The sequence below is a fragment of the Chenopodium quinoa genome, unplaced genomic scaffold, assembly GCF_001683475.1.
Source record: "Chenopodium quinoa cultivar QQ74 unplaced genomic scaffold, ASM168347v1, whole genome shotgun sequence".
Classification (NCBI taxonomy): Eukaryota; Viridiplantae; Streptophyta; class Magnoliopsida; order Caryophyllales; family Amaranthaceae; genus Chenopodium; species Chenopodium quinoa.
In genome coordinates this window covers 623683-645976 of record NW_018742815.1, presented here as the reverse complement: position 1 = coordinate 645976, position 22294 = coordinate 623683, and the positions used below count along the sequence as shown (strand labels likewise).

The 22294-nt window shown below is 34.9% G+C and overlaps 2 protein-coding genes across 2 annotated transcripts; both read left to right on the top strand.

Annotated features, from left to right (window-relative positions):
- Nucleotides 1–2446: 2446 nt before the first annotated feature.
- LOC110725588 (vesicle-associated membrane protein 711) lies at nucleotides 2447–5547 on the top strand. Its single transcript, XM_021905052.1, has 4 exons — nucleotides 2447–2794; nucleotides 3903–4093; nucleotides 4419–4582; nucleotides 5014–5547. The coding sequence occupies exons 1-4, from the start codon at nucleotides 2578–2580 to the stop codon at nucleotides 5099–5101; spliced, it is 660 nt and encodes a 219-aa protein (XP_021760744.1). The 5' UTR covers nucleotides 2447–2577; the 3' UTR covers nucleotides 5102–5547.
- A 1303-nt stretch (nucleotides 5548–6850) lies between these two features.
- Nucleotides 6851–21829, top strand: LOC110725586. The gene is made up of 5 exons (XM_021905051.1): nucleotides 6851–7201; nucleotides 8809–10403; nucleotides 11287–11407; nucleotides 19550–19609; nucleotides 19685–21829. The coding sequence occupies exons 2-5, from the start codon at nucleotides 8938–8940 to the stop codon at nucleotides 21596–21598; spliced, it is 3561 nt and encodes a 1186-aa protein (XP_021760743.1). The 5' UTR covers nucleotides 6851–7201; nucleotides 8809–8937; the 3' UTR covers nucleotides 21599–21829.
- The last annotated feature ends 465 nt before the right edge of the window (nucleotides 21830–22294 follow it).

Below are 22294 nucleotides of genomic sequence, written 5' to 3'. Positions count from 1 at the left end.
TTTATTATTGTTTTTAATCTAGTTAAACTCTTCTTCACTCATACAAAGTACAATCATTATCAACAATCAAATATTTTACTTTCTCCTAACATTTTTCTTAAAAAAAAATAAAATAAAATACATATAGGAGTATTACGAAATATACTTTCTCTGGTTATTTTTTTTAAAAAAATATTTTACTTTTTTCATTTATTAAGTTTATCAATGCAAAAATTTAACGGTTAATAACTTTAATTTTCCATGATTAAAAATTATAAAAGTTATGTATTTGTGATACTCCGTACTATTTAGAGACGAATTTAACAAGATTTTACATGATCATGATGCTATACATGATTTGACCTTATATCCGAATTCGTTCAATGATAAATGCTTCCAATAAGTTAATAAATAGTGTGTATCCCGGGTGATGCCCTGGGTTGTTAGTTGTACGTGTACTTCTTTCTTTAATTTAACAATTATGTTCGATCATTTGTATAGTTAGTGTGTGTAGTGGCTCGGGTGTTGCCTCGAATATCACCTTTTTTTTTTTTTTTTTTTTACATTATATGTATTTATATTCTAATCTTGTGAAAAAAATATATATTATATTACCTCTAAATTACTTAATAAATGAAAGGAATATACAAGTATAGTATTATGTGAAACTTGAAACATCAATATTAGTTGGTTGAGATTGTAAATGTATTAACTATATCGGTTATATGTATTAGATGTTATGAGTTTGAATAATCTTGTTCAAATCATATTTTATTTTGTTAAATAAAATGACTAACTTACGTGGCGCATATACTTTGGATGATTATGTGGCATTGTGAGATAAAACACATACTTTGAAGAGTACCGCATAGCACCATTCCTTTAAAATGAACGTTTTAGATATAAATATAGTCATATAGATAGACTAGTCTATCTAGAGCTCCAAACCCAGCCCGAAATCAATTAGTTAGACTTGAATGCCAGTTAAAGATTTTTGCTTGCCTAGTCGACCTTCTATGTCACTCAACATGAGGAAGTATAAATGGAGTGATGTGAGATATAGGAGCAATACCCAGTCAATTCCCCAGATAAACAAAATTTTATTTTGTTTATCTGGGAGTATAATTGTCTTTTCAAGTACCAGTGGAGAGGTATATGTGTCTTTTCATGTACTAGTTGAGGGGTACATGTGTAACTTCCTCACCAAACAGTAAAAGCAAAAGGCAAACAGTAATTGGACAGCTCATCAAAAGTATTGAATAAATGACCCTGTTTTTTTTAACATATTTACAAAAATGCCATCAGATTAACAAAAATTGTTTATCTGGTAGATTAACTTGTATTTTTCCGAGATATAGTATAATGTCTCACAACTATTAAAAAAAACATAAAGGTACAGGGAAGAGAAAGAAAAGAGGAGAGATGTGAAGAGGGAAAAAGATGATGTGAGCCCCACTAAAACTTTTCAGACATATATCACGTACAAAAACGAACATAATCACTACCATTGAGTTAATATTTATTTTGTACTACTGAGAGTGTATTTTGCACCACTAAAACTTATAGCGGTTCTATTTGATGATTCAATGAAACACCTTTAAATTGACACTTGAAATGCGTATATTACCCTTGTGAGACATGACTTTATTGTCTCACAACCCTTCGTTTGGATGCCCTCATTCAACCTGCCACACGATTTCTTTCATGATACGTAGATACGAGTAAGTATAGGTCCATACCTAGTATGGTCCATACCAAGTATTTTTTTTTGCTTTGTTTTTGTTTATACTGTTATTATTGATAAATATACTGTTATTGTTGATTTTATACTTGTTACTCCGTGTTTTTATTCTATAGTGTAATTATTATAGCGATATTTTCGATGAAGAAAGAAGAAAGAGGAAAGAGCACATATTTTTTTTATTATACTGTTATTATTAATTTTACTCCGTATACTGCTATCATGGATTTTTATACTGTTTTTGTCCCTCAGCCCATCACGCGTCCATCCATACTAAGGGCCTGTTGTCATATGTTGAAATTTAGTTCAGCTCTTAATTTCCTTCTCTTATAAAATATTTATTTTAGTTCACTTCACTTCATTTCAGCTGAGTTCAGTCAATGACAATAAGCCATTATTATACCATAACAATCTGACTACCCCAACTATCCACGACAGCCGACATCAATTTAATTGTAGAGTTTATTAATTAATCCCAAGACAGTCAACAACCCACTTAAGTATCATTATAAAAAAGATTAAGAAGAATAATTACTCGTTCTAAATTAGATGAATTCAAACTAAAATAAAAAGCAATTCTCACTGTCAGTCTGTCACACTTGTCATCTCAATTCCCCCAAAAAAGTGGAAACTTTTTTTTTTTTTTTTCAAAATTCACAAAAAGTAAACGCCCATTATTTTCATCATTAATTTAATTTTTTAAATATTATTATTTTTAAATTTTTTTGAGAAAAAGACCTCTTTTTTCTCAATTATCATCATCATCAACAATTTTCAATCTTCTCCCCTGTTTCGCCGATCAAAAATATCGCGATAACAGAGGAGAGAGAAAATTAGGGTTTCAAATTCCACCATTAATGGCGATTTTGTATGCTTTGGTAGCTCGTGGATCGGTAGTTTTGGCGGAATTTGTTGGAACATCGACGAATGCAAGCACAATTGCGAAGCAAATTCTCGAGAAGATTCCTGGTGATAGCGATACTCATGTTTCTTACTCGCAAGATCGATATATTTTCCATGTTAAGCGTACCGATGGTCTTACTGTTCTTTGTATGGCGGAAGATAATGCTGGACGTAATTGATTTTTCCCTCTTCTTTTGATTTTGATTGGTTTAGGGTTTTTTGTTCTATTGATTGATTGATTTGATTTGATTGTGTTAAATGTTAGGGTTTTTGTGTTGTTTGTGAAATTGTGATTGTTTGTTATTGATTGCTGCTTATGCATTGTGTTGATTATGAATCATGAAGAATTTGATTGCAAGATGAATGTTCTGTATAAGAGCTTGATATTGAGGTCTTTAGTTGCAGATGATGGGTATTCCCTTGATCCCGGAATAAATTGCGAAAATGTTATGTAACGAATGTTCGGAAAAAGTTGTCACTTTTTATTTTTGATACATTCTTGGTTTATGATTGGATTTTCCTCGATCACCCTATTAAGATATAAGAGAGGGAGTAAGAAAACTTTTTTAAAGTTTTTTTTTTTCCTTACTAAGGAAAGTTGTGAATGTGACATTTATCTTTAAGGTTTAGAAAGCTTTTTACTAGCAGATTAGTGGATTTTGAGCTAAACTAGTCAAGGTACTTGTGTTTTGTACTAGGTTTGGGTTGGTAAGAGAAAGACCATGTGTTTGTAAGCAAAGGGGAGCATGCCCATGAAAGCATGAGAATAAATTTTGCCGCGTTTATTTGTTCTATGAGATTTTGACTGAGATTATAGTAAAAGTAAAGTGCAAGGAAGGTATGGTGGTTTGATTTTCCAGATAGGAATGAGAACGGAGTAAAGTCATGATGATAAGTCAAGGTTGAAAAAATTTCCATGCTTGTTGATTTAAGGAGGTTGAAAATATTCTTGCTATTTGAAAGTGTTTCTTATATAGATGTGTTTACTGTTACTTTGATGCAAATTAGTGGCAACTGATGCAGGAGTCTCTGCATGGTCAGGCTACCTGAATTGTAGAGATAATTCCCAAATAATAGAATACGGTGTTGGTGAATGGTGAACCTATAGTTAATGAATGCTATAGGCATTATGCAGGATCTTTTATCTTTCATTGAGTGTTAAAATGCTGATGATGTTTGTCCAAAAATTGGCTCATGATATGTTGATATTTCTCGTGCAAAGCATAATGTAAGGGTATCTTTTCCCTCTATTCTGATAAACCTTAACTTTGTTGTATAGGAAGAATCCCATTTGCATTTCTTGAAGACATACATCAAAAGTTTGTGAAGGCTTATGGACGCTCTATTCATACTGCACCTGCATATGCAATGAATGATGAATTTTCAAGGGTCTTAAGCCAACAAATGGACTATTACTCAAATGACCCAAATGCTGACAGATTGAACAGAATGAAAGGTGAAATGGCTCAGGTATGGCGTGTATTCCTAGATATTCTTTTTATATTGGATAATCCAACATTATATTGTTGTCTTCTTCTCAGTTTTACTTTGGGGATTGAGGCATTATCTTTGAAACCATTGCATGGTTGAGGTCCTATCATGAAAAGTTAGTATTAGAATTTTTGATAGATCTAGTGCTTCTTTGCAGCAAGGGGTCAGAGTTCTTAATTTGATAGTTTTGTTTATCTTTCCTAGGAATAGTGAAGTACATGCCTGCAGCCTGTTGTTTGGTGAAGCAATTTTCTTGTGTTGATGTTACTATAATATCTGTCTCATTTTGGTGCAACAATTGTAGGTGCGTAATGTCATGATTGAGAATATTGATAAAGTTTTGGATAGAGGGGAGCGCCTGGAGCTGCTTGTTGATAAAACTGCCACATTACAAGGCAATACTCTTCGCTTCAGAAAGCAAGCTCGCCGCTTCAGAAGCACTGTATGGTGGAGAAATTGCAGGCTCATGTGAGTCAACTTATGTGAAATTGATCTTTTTTTTTGGTTTTCAAAATTATGTTTCACCCTGCAAATATGCTGTTTATGTTTGCACTGGTTGTGAAGAAACCTAACAGGTAGTCATTTTATATATGTGTAAGATATAATGCAATGCTGCACATCTGCGACCTGCTAACATTTCGCTGCTTGTCATCTAATACAACTATCTTTATATTTTAACATTAGACCTGTAAAGAATATGGAGGGCTAACCATTTGTGCAAGCCTGTCACTTGTATGTAAGACAATCAAATCTATGACTCTAATTGGATATTTGGATGTCTAACCTCTAGTGCACTAATGATCAACTGAAGTTATTTACTTGTCATTTTTGATGCATTGCTTACGCACCTTTTGAAAAATTTCAACCTTACCTAAATCTGAGTTTTTCAATTCTTGCAGGTTAACATTGATTATCGTTCTCTTGATCATCATATACATCGTGCTTGCCTTTGTTTGTCACGGGCCTTTGCTACCTTCCTGTGTTTAAGCGTGTGGCTGAAGCATTTGCTATTTATCTTAATCAAAGTAGACACCTTCATTGATGGATTAATGCTTGCTGGGACTTTGTCTGCAATTTTCTTGTGGTGATGATCGATTTATTAAGATGCTCAACATGGCATATACAGTATAACTTATTGCTGTGAAATTGTTACTATTATTGCTTTATTTGTGTATATGCTAGGTTGCCTCCTTTTCATGTTCTTGTTTTTTTGGTTTTACTGGTTGTTTATCTCTTGGCTCCATTTATTCTTTCTTGTTTTCACATAAATTTCTCGGGTGTACTATGGGTGGTGTGGTGTTGGCTGTCGCCGTGGTTTCTTGTTGGAGTTCAATTGTGAACATTGTATTTTTAGTATGACTTCTTGTCATACACACATTCAATATACAAGTATATGTCAATACGTGCAATGTGCATGGAAAGATGCCTTTGAATTTCGTTTCTTACCCTGTCTTTACTTTACTCTTTCATGTGGGACTAATATCATATGATACGCTTGTGTACAATATTACCAGATTTACCACATATATGCTTCAAGCTTGGTGAGGACTTAATTCCCTCCTTATTGCTTTGGTTGCGACCCTTGTCAACTAATTTTTCACTCATTATTCATATTGTCCATTTTGATGACTTTTAATTAATTATATTATACACGGAGTACATATGAAAAAATAAATACTACCTCCGTTACAGGTTATGTGCAACGATGAGACATTTTTCCTCTCTACTTTATATCAAATCGTTGCACATAACCTGTAACGGAGGTAGTAATTAGATGGAATCTCCATAGCTTCATTGTAACACTTATTCAACAACTAATATCACTCCTAAACTTTATTAATGGTAAAAACATACATTGACAAACATGTTAAGTTAATATGATAAGCCTAAAAAATAAAATATCCAATTTCTCCATTAGTTTGACTATGCTCTCTTTTCTTTTATGAATATTTTTATTTCTTATTGGATTGGATTGATAAACTACCAATATTTAATCTAAAGAGCAAGCTGATGGGGCAAGGCAGGGAACTCTAAGAGCCTGTTCTCTTACGTTGAAATTCAGTTCAGTTCAGCTCAGCTCAGCTTCTAATTTCCTTCTCTTATAAAATATTCATTTCAGTTCAGTTCAGCTTAGCTTAGCTCAGCTCAATTCAGTTCATCTTAGTTCAGTTCAGTTCAGTCAATGAGAACAGACCCTAAATCAAAAGTGGCTTGTGTCCAACCTCGAGTGAGTTTGTTGTGTTTATTAGAACCAAAACTAAATATTAGTATTCGTACCAAATTATTAATATAAAAGTAACATTGTATTTTATTTAATAATCATTGACGTAATAATATTCTTTTTTTTTTTTTTTTTTTTTTTTTTTTTTTTTTTTTTTTTTAAGAACATAACAATATTATTTAGTCACTTTTGATTTTGACAATCTCGAGGTAGACAAAGCTATGAACCAACTAACCCATGAATGATGTACCCATTGCCCATTACAAAAGTTTTTCAATTAAAGAAGATTAATACAAAATTTTAAGTTTTGTAACTTTTTAGATTACTTTCATATTTGAATCAATTGAAACAATATTAGCAGTTGTTTTCTCGTGACAATATCGTGTATAGTTTCAATTCATAAAATCCGGATATAATTTACAACAATAATGCTAAAAAACACGTGGAATAATTCCAAAGGTCCCAAACTCCCAATTAAAATTATGGTGATTTTTTTTTCCAAACGTAAAAGCTCAAATTCAAACTTTAAAAAACAAAAAACGATAACAAACAAGCGTTTTAATATTTGACTGAGCAAAATCAGTATGTTATGTTAACTTAAGATTGATAAACAATCAACAATATTGTCAGCAACCCTGTGTACTGCACAAGAGTTTCTTGAGAACATAGAAGTGTGACACTCTTTCTTTGCACTTCTTCACTTTCTCTTTCTTCTCACTCTCCTCACTACTTTACTACTCCAACACCCCAAAAATTATAAAAAAATCCAAAATTTCAGTGATTTTGCTGCTACATGCAATTGATACAATTCAGAAATTTGGCCCTTTTCAAGAAATTTGCAAATTCAAATCCAAGACATTCTCAAGGTTTGTTCTTTTTTTTAATCAATTAATTGTTGGTTAACTGATTTATGAATGCTGTAATTAGGGTTTTGTTTGAAATTGCTGACATTATTTTGCGGTTAATTTTGTGCGGGAGTTCTTGCGCTATAAGATTTCTTTGTTTTACAATGTTAATGATAAAAATTTGATTTTGATCGAATTGAAGATGAAAAATTGAAATTAATCTTGATTTTGGCAATTATTTCTTTGTTCGGTAACCAAATTGCTGTGAATTGTGATTAGATTGAAGTTTCGTAGGGTTTTACCGAGGTTCTTGGGCAATTGGGGGTAAATATATATCTATGTGAAGTCCTTGGATAATTGATTAATGGAATCAGGGAGAGATATACCATGTATGTGCAATTTTCCTTTGAGTTTAATGCTATTTCTATTGAATGTAAAGCTGCCAATTTGGTGAAATAAGAGATTTGGTTTTCTAGCATGTATTGCAGGATGTCATTTTTCGTCCATAGAAAGCAGTGTTCTTTTGTGGGGTTTGATTATCTCTGTTGGAAATTGGTTATTATTCATGATTGAATTACTGGGTGTGACTTTTTGATTAGAATGTAGTGCTATGGAGATTGAGTGGAGTGCGGTTGAAGTTGAATCTAAGTCGAGGAGCTATTAAAGATTAGGATGCTAAAGGAAACACGGAACTATAGTGCTAGGTTTGTAGGAGATTAGGAGTGTTCATTTGTGGAGGGATTGGAAAGTGAACTGGAAATTTCCAGGTATTAGTTGGTTTATAGTCTCAGCTTATAGACTAATATACTTCAGTTGTGAAATTGGGGTTATTGGTAGGACCTTTGGTATTCACGAACTTGAGTGTTTGGACAAGGCTTTATAAACACTGTTTTATGATTTAAGACTATAATCTGGAGAAGGTTTATTGATTTTCTTTATGATCTGTGTTGCTTCCTTGCTGGGAGCCCGTGGCCTTTAAACTGAAAGTTCATTTGCAAGAAGTGTCTCGGATGTTGAGTGTTACCCTTAGTGCTAACTGTTAATTTGGGTACTAGTAACTACTAAGATGAACTGTAGTTTGAAGTCTACCTCAACCACCCCCCCCCCCCCAATCTCAACATTCATTGTTTAGGCTTATTTAGAACGAAGTAGAAAAAATAGTGTCTTAGGACGGTCTACCACCAGTTATCTTTCTCTTTGGAATCAGTTCGTGGTTCGTGAAATGAAGCAGTCTTATTACTCTTTTACATAAGTCTTCTACAGCGATGAACTCAGGCATAGGATTCATTCTTCTTCAGTTCTTCTCAAACGTATTTATATATTTTCTAATCAACTAATGTCTGCATCTGGCCTTTTGTGGCTATTTGTCAAAATCTCAAGGAGCCCTTCTTTTTCCTCCTATGACATTCCAATTTCCCCCCTTCTTTCCTTATTTTTGGATCTTCATGTATGATTTTCACTATAGCGTGAATCCTCTTTCAGGCTTATTTATATCTCTGTATTATTTACTGATTTTTTGCACTTGGTGCTTCACTGTTTTAGTTGTTAGAGCCCATTTCAGATTTTGCCTATCTATATTAATGTTTGTATGAGATGTACTGCATTGTAAATCATGTTGTGCTGTGCAGTGTTCTGATTTTCAGAAGGTTCATGATGTTGGGCATTTTCCACAATTGATAAATTTTTCATGCTGGATATGAATGACTCATACGAAATCAGTCTGTAGACAATAGAAGATCATTTTTCAAGCATATAAAATGCAGCCACCAGGTCCACCACGACCATTTCGAGGAGCCCAATATGACAAAGACATGTTTACTTTTCTGCCTGCGCAATTAAAAAGGGATGTTTTGGTTGAGTCACCAAGAAAAAGAAAATTAACCTCCTCTGATCACCAAATCATCGCTCCTGCTCCAAATTTGATGCATGGTGTTTCTGGAATTTCAGACTCCAAGAGTTCTACCCCTGTTTTGGGACCAAGGGAATCATCACAGGGTTATTCTGATCATAGTCAATATTGGGATCAGAGTGATTATGCAGCAAAACGGCGGTTGCAGTCTCCAAATCATAAAGCTCCTTCACCTTCATTTTCTCTCCCAGAGGGATGCACTCATAAAACATTGAAGTTGCCGCCTTCAGGGACAGGAAATTTTAACCAACATAATAATTGTGAACCAAATCTGAATTTGGCTTCTAATAAAGGGTCAAATTGGTCCCCTGTAGTGACTGAAGCCTTTAGCCAGCATCAGAACCATGCACAAGTTACGACTCCTATTACATTGGACTGGCAACCTCCTATAGTTCGAGACTCTTACCAGCATGAGATTCGTGAGTCAAATGCAATTGTAGTGACTCAAAATACATCAAATTGGCAGCATGGGAATTATGAACCAAATGCACATGCAGCGACTCATAAAAAATCAAGTGGGCCTCCTTCAGAGTCTCAAAACCTTAATCACTATAACAACTGTGAATCAGATGCACATGTGGCAAGGGAGTCAATTGTTATTCATCCCCAGGAGATTTTTAGCTATGCACATCAAACGCCTTTAAAGCCAAGGGCTATGGCATCAGATCTTCATGAACAAGCATCCAAAATTTCAGGGGAATCACAAAGATTGCCGCAAACTGTTTTTGAGCCTGGAGCCGTTGGTTTGGATGTAAAAGGTCGTTGTGAAGAAGAAACCTACAAGGTTAACTGTCCTAATAATGTCAAAGAATACAGAGATGCTGGTGGGTTTTCCGGACTTGACAGTGCTGAAGCTTATAAAGTTGGATCTTTTTCTAATGTTAAGCAAAGTGAAACTGACAATAATAAGGCGTCTGGTAACAATGTCAGTACATCTGTCTACAATCTACAGAATGAAACTAATAATCTCCTAAATGTTTTGAAGCTTTTGAGTGCTGCTTCTGGTGTTGGTTTACCTGATAATAATGATGGTAATGTTCAAGGTTCTGGCAATGATGTTAAAATCATGAAATCACCATCAGGTTCTACGATTCAGAATCAAAACCATCTGTCAGCAGATACAAACCTGTCCAAGAACCCTGATGATGCTCCTGCTCTTAAAAACCCTGCCGCGAATGTTAAATTAGCTTGTGCTTATTTAGATAGTAAGTCCAAGTCTGAAAATGGACCTTCAGCATTTGCTGAGAAGTTGTGGGATGGCACCGTTAAACTAAGTACCTCTGTTTCAGTGTCTGTCATTGCGTTCTTCAAAAGGTTATTATATAATTTGGTCTCACCTTTTTATTTGATGTCATTGTGCTTTGAGTAGTTTAAGGAATTCAATGCTTCTGTTATATGATACCTCAAAAAAAGAATTCTTCTTATGATATACTGAAAAATGGCTAACCTTCCAAATTAGGAGTAGAAATTGTAATAAGCTGAAATTGTATATGTCACTATATCAAATTTTCATAATTCTTAAATACATAATTAAAGATATAATAAGGGGTGGAAGGTGTAGAAATTATAATAAGCTGAAATTGTATTGGATTAGGCTAATATTGTGTAAGTTCAGCTGATGTTTTGTGTTGTTTAAGAAAAAAGGGTCTTCTGTTAGAAGTTAGTTGAATTGGACAGTTAGATTAGTTGCTTACTTGTTTTGTGAACAGTTGTGGACCTTGCGGTACGTACTTCTAGGATGCAGTTTCTGTCACCTGGCACCGCATCTGTGTTTTTTTATTGTTGAATATGTTGATTGACTGGTTTACTTCTGTGTGCACTCTCCTTCACCCAAAACTAGAAGGCAGGGTGGCGGGAAAAGGGGGGTGGGGGGGGGGGGGGTGGGGCCGGGGGGTGGGGGGTGGGGTGGGGAGGTGCTGAATTTTAGTGAATTATCTGTTTTGGGGGATATGTATATTGTGAAATTAATAATTTCCCACTTGCATCCTTTCTTCACTCTCTTTTTCGCTTTCTAATGGGCTATCTTTTTTATAGTGTGAAATTTACTATTGCCCCCCACTGAAGCTGTAGTTTTGTTATGAATGATGATCACTTTGTTCTAATTGATGTTAGATGATGCAGCTTTGGGCTAGTCTGATTGTAATGAGGTTGGGTCAGTAAATTTAGCTGTTAATATATGCTGATTTTTAAATTGTAGTGGAGAGAAGATGCAGGACTTCAGCTGGTCTGAATTCGTGGAAGTTAGAGGAAAAGTTAGATTGGAGGCTTTTGAGAAATATGTGCAAGACCTTCCTCGTTCACGCTCTCGTGGACTCATGGTAAGCCGAGTTTTCTGTCACTGTAGTTATATGCCTTTACTTGCTGGTTGTAGACATACTGACAAAAGTAGTTTGCAGATACTCCAATTCCTGTTTTTATCATGATTTTGAGTGAAAACCTGTTCTTTTTTCTGTTACGAAACCAATTCCTCTTAATGTTGAAGAAAAACAATGGTCAACTTCTCCTTTCCATTCCCCCCTCTCTTTCCTTTAAATAGTCTATAATGTCAATAACTTCTAATATTGAAGAAAAACAAAAGGGGAAGAGAGCATCAGTAGCGTGGTCTTGTTAGAATCAAACTAACCAAATGATGCTTGTGTGCTTTGTTACGTACAAAACAATTTTTAATTCTCCATGATTAAAGATTTGATTGTACTGCAAAAATCAATGGAAAAGAAGGATAACACATTAACACGAGATTCAAGCAAGAAAATAGAGTGGATCTGAATGCAGAAGGAAAGAGAAAACAAAAGTTAAAGAATTCACCACAAAGTGGGGTGTGAGTGAGATTGAGATCTTCACCCATGGCTTTGTTTGTTAAATCATTAAAAAGATTGAGAGGGGAGTGAGAAGAAGTGAAAATAAGACCAATGTAATTTTATGTAGTCCATAATGGTGATAACTATTGAAACCATGTATATAAGGTAAAGTTTCCATGAAATTTTACAATAATGTTCTATTACTTGGAGAAGTGTAGTTTTTATACTGATGTAGAAATGGAATAAGTAATTAATGAGTAATGGCTTATGAGCTTGACTGCCCCATGATCTATCATGATCTCTTTGTAGGGTAGGGGCGCAAATGAGATGATATGTTTACTAACTACTTGCAATTTTGAAAACAATCTTGGTCAAAATTTTGTTTTGTTCATAAACTATATATCTAGCATGAACAAAAACCTTAAGCTCACTAAGTAAATGACAGTTTGTATATTTGTTCATGTCCAATTGTAATTGGTTATAGCTCAATCAAACTTGAAGAAATCTTTGACATCTGAAAATAAACCTTTGAACATCTTTATATATCTTATATTCTTATACATGAATTTAAAGTAATTAAAAAATAATATTTTGTGAAGTGTACACATGAAAGTTTATGTATAACCTTTTAAATCAAGTTCGATTTAACCTCATTCAATTTCAAGTTCAGACTCGAAATACAACTAGGCATGTTTGTAAACAAAGCCTGAACAAGCGGAAATCTTAATGTGCCAAGCTAGAACAAGACTATAAGCTTGTTCTAGCTTAAGATAACTCGAACACTAACTATTCTTATCAAGCTTACCTCAATCATATTAAAACTTGGCTTGACTCGACTCATTTGCAGCTTTCATATTCTTGTGCTTAATTCTTTATTTTGTTATGATAAGGTGCTGTCAAATGCCGCTCACTTTAGGAAATGCCTGTTTCAATTGCTGTTAATATCATCCTTTTCCCGAAAAGGGAATCTGATTTAAATGGAAAATAAGCTGATTGATTCATATATTACCTGACTTGAGCCGACCTAAAATTGAATTGAATTGAATTGCTGATCATATAAACATGATTTGCACAAACGATATAGCCTCCTCATTGTTGATGCTTTAAAGGCTGTTATTGTTGCTCGTGTGAATGTTAAAATAGATTTCAACGCGTATAGATAATGTCATTGAATACTTTTGGTTGTGATTCTAATTGACAAAGCTTCATTATGAACGATTGTAAATCAAACAACCAAACTCAACAATTGGAGTAATGGTGTTGAATAACAAACACTTATATAGTATATAATATAAACAACTCATGCATTGACAACATATTGATAACTAATAAACCGGTGGGCTTGGGTTTGATAATCTGATGATGAATTTTTGCCACATTAAGATCATTTCCAATGGTGAGACTCAAGTTTTAATATTGAAATACAAAATGAGTTGTTTTTTTTACCTCCAATGGTGATACCATACCCACTTTTCAATTTAGCAACTCATTTAAAGTCTAATTTCTCAATGGTGAGATTTTCTAAAAATATACAAATGTCACTTTTAATTTATGGCCCACCAAATCCATTTCTTTTTTAATACTACCTCCGTTTCTTTTTAGTTGACACATATTCCTTTTTAGGAAGTTTTTTTTTTAGTTGACATGTTTCCTTTTAGGGTAAATTTTTTACCTTGCATTGACAAGCTACCCCACTTGCTTTTTCATTCTCTCTCACTCTCTCTCCTTTAATATATGTGTCTAAATCAAACGTGTCAACTAAATAGAAATGGAGGAAGTATCAAATATTATAAGATTAAAAAAAAAAAGTAAAACTTAAATAATTTACAAAATATATTAGAATATTGACAAGGGCCCCACACTTTTTGTCAAATAAGACTCAAAGTTGAGTATCTAAAGTTAGCAACTTTCTTTTGGAGTTGCTAAGTTTAGGTACTAACTTATTGGTATACATTGCAAAAAATACTCTCTCTCTCCTAAAAATACTCACTTGAGTTTCTTCATTGGAGAGGGTCTAATAGGACCTTGGGATATCAAATTGGTGATTGTAACCTTCCCTGAACTACCAACACAACAAGATTTAGAAATAGTCACATAATTGAATCAAACTCATTATTGGGACTTTTTAGTCCTATTGGTAGGCTTATTATGGTTCCAAACCAACATATATGATCCCAAAAGACACCCATCACATTCACTTTAATTTTTAAAAAAGTTTCAAATCGGTCTTAAAAACATGGATTATAACCTTCAGTTTTGGTCAATTTTTTACTTTTTTGGGCCCAAAAAAGAAAAAAGACACGGTGCTTCCCATGGACCTTGGGAGTTCATTTGGGTGGTTGGAACCATCCATATTGTCTTTAAACTGTCACTTTAGTTGGTTATGTGTGCTGATAAATTTGTTGGTTATGTGCGCACCTCCCTTCATTGACTCAAGGCCACTATGAGCTTTTTTGTGACTAGAGGTTGTATGTAGTTCCAAAGAACATTATATGACCTTCGTATGCACCCCTTATTGATAACTTGAGTTTTTGATACCAAACCTAAAATCTCTAAAATTGTCCGATTTCGTGGATTATATCCTTCAAATTAGGCCTTAAGAGATTGGCAAGATTATGCATTGTTTCACGGGGTTCTTAAGAGCCTTAGGACACTTGTTTGATGCCTGAAACTATCTCATTTATGTCTTTGGCTCATTGTTACTATTTCTTACCAATAACCATGTATTAGGAAAACAATAATTCTATAAACAAAGGCGAATGAAAAACTAATTGTAACACTTTTTTATATAGTACATGAACTTTAGGGAGTTAGGGACAACCCCCACATTTAAGTTTGGATTATAGCCTTTAATTTTAAACAAATATTGACTTTTTTAGACCCAAAATGGAAAGAAGTTAGGATGCTTCCTAGGGACCTTATGAGACCTTAGAAGACCATTTGGGTGGTTTGAATTTGTCCACTTTGATTTTTAACTGTCTATTTAGCATGTTATGTTCATACCTCCCTTAATTGACTCAAGATCGCCACCATGCATCTTACGGTGACTAATTAGTGACCGTATCCGGGTCCAAGCAACATTATATGACCTCAGGATGCATCCCTTATCATAACTTGTGTTTTCGACACTAACTCCCGAAATCTCCTAAAATGGCCTCATTTTGTGTATTATAGTCCTCAAATTTGGCCTTTGGAGATCATTTTTTGACCCAACATATTTATGCACTGAGGTGTTTCATGGGGTTCCTATAGGGCCTTTAGGGCCTACTTGATGCCTTGGCCATCCCATTGTTGATATGTCTTAGGAAAACATTGATTTAATAAGTAAAAATGAATGGAAATCTATGTATTGTGCTTCCAATTTTTAATATATAACCTTGGGGGACACCCCTTTTATTCACCTTTTTTTTTTTTTTTGAATTTTTTTCCAAAAATTGGGCCAAAAGCGTGGATTATAGCCTTCAATTATGGACAAATTTTTACTTTTTTAGGCCCGTTTAGGGAAGAGGTTAGGATGCTCTTTATAGACCCTATGAGGCTTTGGGAGGCTATTTTGGTGGTTGGAACTGTTTACTTTGCTTTTAAACTATCAATTTAGCCATGTTATGTCCACACCTCCTTTTATCAACTCAAGGCTGCCTGAGCTTTAATGTGACCAACTAGTGATTATATATAATTCATATAACATTATATGACCCCTAGTTGCGTCCCTTACATTACTCGAGTTTTCGACATCGAGTCCCAAAATATCTGAAAATGGGTTTGATTTGTGTATTATACTACATAGTTCAAATTAAGCCTCTGGAGATAATTTGATCCGGCAAGATTATGCACCAAGGTGTTTCCTGGGTTCCTAAAGGGCATCAGAGGCCTATTTGGTCCCTAGAAACATCTCATTAATGCATGCATTAGGAAATCCGTGATTCAATAAGTGAAAATAAATGGAAGTTGTATTTTTATGCTTCCAGTTTTTTTTTTTTCTTTTTCTTTTTAAATTATGTGGTTGGGAAGGAACTCGGAATGGAGACCCTGCAGCTGGAAACCCTGTAATGTCACTGATGGTAGCTTAATTATTTATTTCAGTCTGCCTGTTAGAGTTGTATGAACCTTCATATTCTCTATTTTATTTTTGAATTGAAGTAAAATAATATATAAATGAAAATGATGTAAAATCTTCATCTAGAACGAAACTAAGAATATTAAGGGTTGAAGTTCATGAAACTTTAAATCCTTCTGAGAACATTCAATAAGAACATAATGACAGCATGGTGAAGTGCTTTCTCCATTCTGGTTGAAGTCAGTAGCTTCACTAAGCCATGAGCGATAATAGCTCAAAGGCTCTGTTTGCTGCAAAATAAACGCCACTCTTAATATTATGGATTCAGGTAATGCAGTGTGACATGAAGAGTGAGAGACCTACCATGATGTGTAGTTTTAGAGCCCTCTCACAAGGTCACCATTTTTTTTTGAAGTTTTTCGTGTACAGGGGTTAAATGATTGAATAAGTTGCAGTTCCAGAAAGAATAGGTATTGTGTTTTTATTTTGTTCTTTGATGCTTAGGTTGTGGGTGTTGTATATATCTTGGCTATAGGTGTGGATGGTCTTATGATTCAGCCCCATGCAGGTGTGACTTCTTGATTATGTGCACGACTCACTACTCACTAGGATCATAATATGGATAATTTTGAGGGAATTGAAGTTAGATGAGATGGTTCAAGAGTTGGTTGAGATTGAGTTGGTCAAAACTTGATTTAGTTCCGGGGTTTGATTCATGCTCAACTCAAGGTTTTTTATGGAGTCACTTGACTGGAAAAAGCTCAACTTAAACGTAAACTATTCAAAAAGTAGAAATTCCTGTAAGAGATTAGACAATGGAAATAAAAGATCCAAACACTTAAAATAAGCAAGTACTAAAACCATACAAACTAATATCTATAGCACAAGCCATTTTTTGTTTTAATCTGTACCCTCGGAGCTCATTCCCGAGTTGTTGAGGAGTTCTGAAATCGAATTTGTGTAGAAATGTGGCATGTTGTTTTTCTATTCTTAAATGAGAAATTAACTGTTGTGTTGCAGTTCATTAGAAACTATCTTTACCAAACATGTGAAACTATCAGCTTATTGTTCAAACAACTTAGATGCCAAAACAATCATTAAGGCCTTGTTTAGTTTGCCTTATATTTGCTTTTCTGATCTGGTCTGATCTGATCTCAATGTCAGATTTGACCAAACTTTGACCTTAAATATACGATAATTTATACGGAAAAAATATATCAAGTGGGGTTTGTTAGATTTGTAATAATGTGTATTTTATTAATATGTGATTTTCAGAATTTTTTTCATTACGAAATTAAAGTTATTTATCGATAAAAAAGTGCACATAAAACGATGATTTGATCTGAACCTATTTTTTCTAATTTGATCTGAACTTATTCTTTCTGAACTGATCTGATTTAAACTTAGGGTTTGTTCACATTTATTGAACTGAGCTGAACTGAACTGATTGGAGCTGAACTGAACTAAACTAAACTGATTAGAGCTGAACTGAATTGAATTGAGCTGAAATGAATATTTTATGAGAGAGGGAAATTAAGAGCTGAACTGAACTGAACTAATTGGAGCTGAACTGAGCTGAGCTGAGTTGAAATGAACTGAAGTGAAATTAAGTAAATGTGAACAGGGCCTTAATGTTTTTAAAATAAAATAAAATAAGGTGAACTAAACAAGGCCTAAGTCCTATGAAATAACATATAATTAACTTATTTTGCAGTAGGAAAAAATTGCCTGGTTTTGATCTTATTGATGTCCCCATCATCAAAGATCATCAGTCAGGCCTTATTGATTTTATGTTGGTGTCAAGTTTTAAAACAATGCGAGGTGTGTTTAGCGAACGACACCATTGTGCTTTGTTATTGCCATACTTAATGCTCTATAGCTATTTTGGACAAAGTGGTAATCTTTGTCCATATTGTTCCTATAAAAAAAGAATTATTGAAATTGAATTGTCTACTGAGGCTCACGAGCGTTAATCGAATATCACGAATAACGCTTGTAATAAACAAGTCAAAATCACAAGCTTGAGCTTGCCTCATTGACGTGCTGGTGGAGCCAAGTTGAGGTTCATTGAGCCTCATTCGCCATTCGCCATTCGCGTTGTTTACGAGCAGCTTGGCTTGTGACTATCTGTTTGTGGGGACTAAAAGTCCCATTAATTTCTTTTTTCCCGGTTAGACAGTCTTCAGGGTAAAGATAGGCAGTACATTACGATTTTTCTGAAACCGAATTAGTATGAATTGTTTTTCTATCGCATTTTTATTTTTCTCCCCAAAATTTATTGATATGCAGATTGTCACAAAGAAGTTTAATATTATTCTTGGAGAATCACAACCCAGTATAAAGATTTTTGCAATGGAAATTATTTCTATTAGAACTGAATTTTATTTGGGTAGCAGAATCTCTTCTTCAACAAAGCGGCCTTAATATCTGCTTATAGTTTTAAACATTTGAACTTTTGATTATCCAAAAAAAGATTCATGACGTCGATATGTGTCGGTATTTCTTCGAATGCACGGGGCACTATTGACAAGAACTGAGAGACTTGAGATAGATTCCGTCTATTGCATAAAATGAAGATAAATGCTGATATCTGTGTCAATATATCTCACTGCATTGTTGCTGCCCACATTGGTACTTTCTGGGCAGGTTCATTCTTTTTGTATGCTTCCTCAAAGTGAATAGACAATGATAATGCTGTTGTCCAGTTTATCTTGGCACCAGATGACAATTACTGACAGAAAACTAGTTACATCAGAGAATTATAGTTTCCTTTTTCTCTTCTTTATCTTTTCTTGGTGGGAGAGATTCTAAAAAATGCCGTACTTCGTTTTGCTTCAAGTGTATAACTTCAATAATTTACTAGGGTAAATAATTTCATATGTTAGTCCTGTCTTTTCTCGAGACTGCAATCTAACTTATTACGGAGTACAATGTTATGAAAGAGAGTTGTCCAAAATTTTCAAATATCTAGTGAGGTGGGATTGATATTTCACACTTGAATCCTGAACTTGACACTATTTAAAAAAAAAAAAAATGAGTACACCAGTCTTTTTGACAAAGGAAATGCCTGTGCCATTTCCTTGTGCCATTTCCATGCTTGACCTTCCAATCTTCCATGAAGCAATGTTGGGAGCGTGAACTTATCATGCCTCTCCAAGGTATATAAGGTCTGATATTATCAGCTTCTGAACTTACATGGATAGTACTGATAAGCTGTCTCTCAGGTTTAGAATCTAGCCAATCAAATTTACATACAAAATGTAAGCTAAGTGATTCATGTTGCCATTCGTAATCTCATTTTCTTTTTCTGTGTAAGAGTTAAGATTCATGGTAGTCAAATCCTTGCAAGCTGGTCTTGAAGATTGAGAAGATTTTAAATTGGAATTGATTCTTTGTATGCACCCCCCCCCCCCCCCCCCCAAAAAAAAAAAAAAAAAAAAAATCATATTATGTGCCTTCTGCCCTTCTGTACCTTCTGAATGCTTAATGGTTCTTTGATTCGAGGTCAAATTGTATGCAACATGTAGCTGAAGGTTTACTTAAATCCTTTATCTTTAGGACTTTTAATTTCTTTAAGTTTAAAAGATTTGAAATTGTATGTACAGGTAATGTCACTTTGCTGTAAGGAAGGTTCATCTGATGCTGGACATAAAGGCATGAAGGAGGTAACAATTTGCCAGTTAAATCTATAAGTGACATTTACAAATTACTTCAGAATTTCAGAGTATCTTTTGTAACAGGTTGCAAAGAAATATAAAGAAGGAAAGAGGGTTGGGTTTGCAAAGTTGTCTACTGATGTTGATCTCTATATTTGTCCTCATAGTGATGCAATAATCACTATTCTAGCAAAACACGGCTTCTTCAAGGGAATGGCTGCTATCAAAGACAAATCTGATCCGCTTATTGGTTGTGCTGTGTGGAAGAAAAACTCATCCGCTCCTGCCACAAAAACAGTAGAGGGTAATGCCCCACCATCAGGTCAGACTTCTAAGGAAGTTGCAACATCTGAAAAAAGTCAGAATCTGATTGAAGTTGTGCAAAATGGCAGAAGAGACAAAAGTCCAGAGCTTTTGCCCTCACCTCAAGTCAATCAAACCAAGCAGTCTATAGTCACTGAAAATTTGACCTCAGTCAGTGGTACCTCTAGCAAGCTATCAGAGTTTAAGACTGATGTGGAACCAAATAACCCTATTCCACCTATACCTCCGGTTTCTTCAAAACAACCTGCAAATAATTCTGATGATGATGATCTACCTGAATTCGATTTTAGAGCTACAGTTTCTCAGGCTTCAGTGAACAATACTTCAGCTGTTGCGGCACCCACTTCTTCTGAATTGAAGTCAGAATGTTCGACTGCTTCTGTCCCTGTGCCAGATTCTCAATTTCAACAATGTGTTGAGAAATATTCTGAAGTGCCAAACCAAAGCTTCCCCCCAACTCAAGAACATAATCACATTGGGCATTTTCAAGGACCAGCCCCACAAAACATGGGTCAGCAACATTTCCTTTATCAAGGACTAGCTCCTCAGCATGTAAATCAATATCCTGAAGCACATAAACCAAGCTTCCCAACACAGGACCAGAACCAAACTGGGCAATTGCAAGGGTCAGCCCCACTAAACATGGGGCAGCAATCTGAAATGAAGATTCCTAGTTTGTCTGTACAGGAGCAGAAACCAATGGAGAAGGGAGCTGCTGGTTCGAAGCCAAGAAATCTTTTCGACAATGAAGATATGCCTGAATGGTGCCCACCAGATTTCTTGAAGAAGAGGGAAGAAGCAAATAAAAAGACAGGATCCTCATTTTCTCATAGCAAACCCAAAGTTGCTGGTTCAGGGTTTGCAAATTTAACTTCTGGTTGTCAGCTGCCCCTGCCTCCACCTCCACCTCCACCTCCACCTCCTCCTCCTCCATTGACTCATATGCAGCTCGAAAGCAAAAGTCACCCAACTGCCCCTCATCTTCCTAATCCAGGTACCAATGGTTTCTCGTATGATAGCTCCACTGCTAAATCATCCCAGATGCAGTTCAAAGAGAGAGACTACTGTTCTACCCCTCATGTTCCCCCACCTCCTCCAGTTGGTATTTCAGCAACCAATAATTTCATGCATCATATTCCTGCTGCACCAACAACCCAGATGCAATTCAGAGACAAGAATCCAGCAGCTATATCATCCCAGATGCATTTCAACGAGAGAGAGTGCCGTTCTGCCCCTCATGCTCCCCCACCTCCTCCAATTGGTAACCCAGCTACCAATAATCTCATGCATCATAGTCCAGCTGCACCATTGAGCCAGATGCATTTTAGAGACAACAATCCATCTGCTTTATCATCCCAGACGCAGTTCAACGAGAGAGAGTATCTTGCCCCTCGTGTTCCCCCACCTCCAGTTAATAACCCTTACCAAGCTGCTAATAATTTCGTGCATCATAATCCAGTTGCTCGATCAACCCAGATGCAATTTGGAGACGCAAATTTCTCTCCTGCCCCTCGTCCTCCACCATACATTGATAAGCCCACAAACAATGGTGCCACCCATCAGAATCCTGCCTTTCCTCCGGGTTTCGCACCAAGTCCTGCTTTCAGGCCTTGTTTTGATCAGCCTGGTATGACGAATCCTATCCATCCCCATATTCGGAGTACAAGGTCCTGAATTTCAGGTGTTTTCTAGGGTGGTTGGAGAGAGCAATAGAAGGTATTTATGACTTTGTAGAGAGATGCCTAGATATGGAGATAGAATATAGTTTGAGCAGAAACTGACGGTAGTTTCAAGTTGTGTAAATAAGATAGAAATTAATTTTCCAATCAGTAGATTTCTGTACTTTGAAAGTCTAGTGTCAATGCTAGTTTGCTGACATCAGCTCATGCACTATTCTCAACTCCATTGTTTGGTTGCAAGCAGATTTTTTTTTTTTATATGTAACTTCTATATTGTACAGATTTGGAAGCATAACCATAGAGACAGAAATGCTTCTTTTACAACAACAAAAAAAAAAAAAAAATAAATAAATAAAAAATGCTTGGTATAAGATACAAAGAATTTCGGATTAATTAATTAGATAAGCATAGAACTCTAAATGAGCAAGTATTGATCTTGTATGGACCCGGTCTACAATAAATTATTGTAGACCTAAAATTTGACACTTTCAAATAATATAATCACATTCTGGCTAATATAATCACTTTTTTAGATGATATAATTATCTTTTTGTGAGACATATTTTGATCTCATATTAAATCATTTAATGAGATTATATAATTATCTTTAGGATGATAAAATTTAAAAATCATCTTTTAAATGATGTAATTTACTATTTGATACTTTTTATAATGATAAATTCACTTTTTG

What these genes read in the sequence shown, in the direction of transcription:
- LOC110725588 (XM_021905052.1), top strand. Translation starts at nt 2,578, where the DNA reads ATGGCGATTTTGTATGCTTTGGTAGCTCGTGGATCGGTAGTTTTGGCG. An exon ending in GGCGGAAGATAATGCTGGAC is followed by an intron (nt 2,795 to 3,902) that starts GTAATTGATTTT and finishes TTTGTTGTATAG; the next exon opens with GAAGAATCCCATTTGCATTT. An exon ending in TGAAAGGTGAAATGGCTCAG is followed by an intron (nt 4,094 to 4,418) that starts GTATGGCGTGTA and finishes CAACAATTGTAG; the next exon opens with GTGCGTAATGTCATGATTGA.
- LOC110725586 (XM_021905051.1), top strand. Translation starts at nt 8,938, where the DNA reads ATGCAGCCACCAGGTCCACCACGACCATTTCGAGGAGCCCAATATGAC. An exon ending in GTCATTGCGTTCTTCAAAAG is followed by an intron (nt 10,404 to 11,286) that starts GTTATTATATAA and finishes TTTAAATTGTAG; the next exon opens with TGGAGAGAAGATGCAGGACT. An exon ending in GACATAAAGGCATGAAGGAG is followed by an intron (nt 19,610 to 19,684) that starts GTAACAATTTGC and finishes CTTTTGTAACAG; the next exon opens with GTTGCAAAGAAATATAAAGA.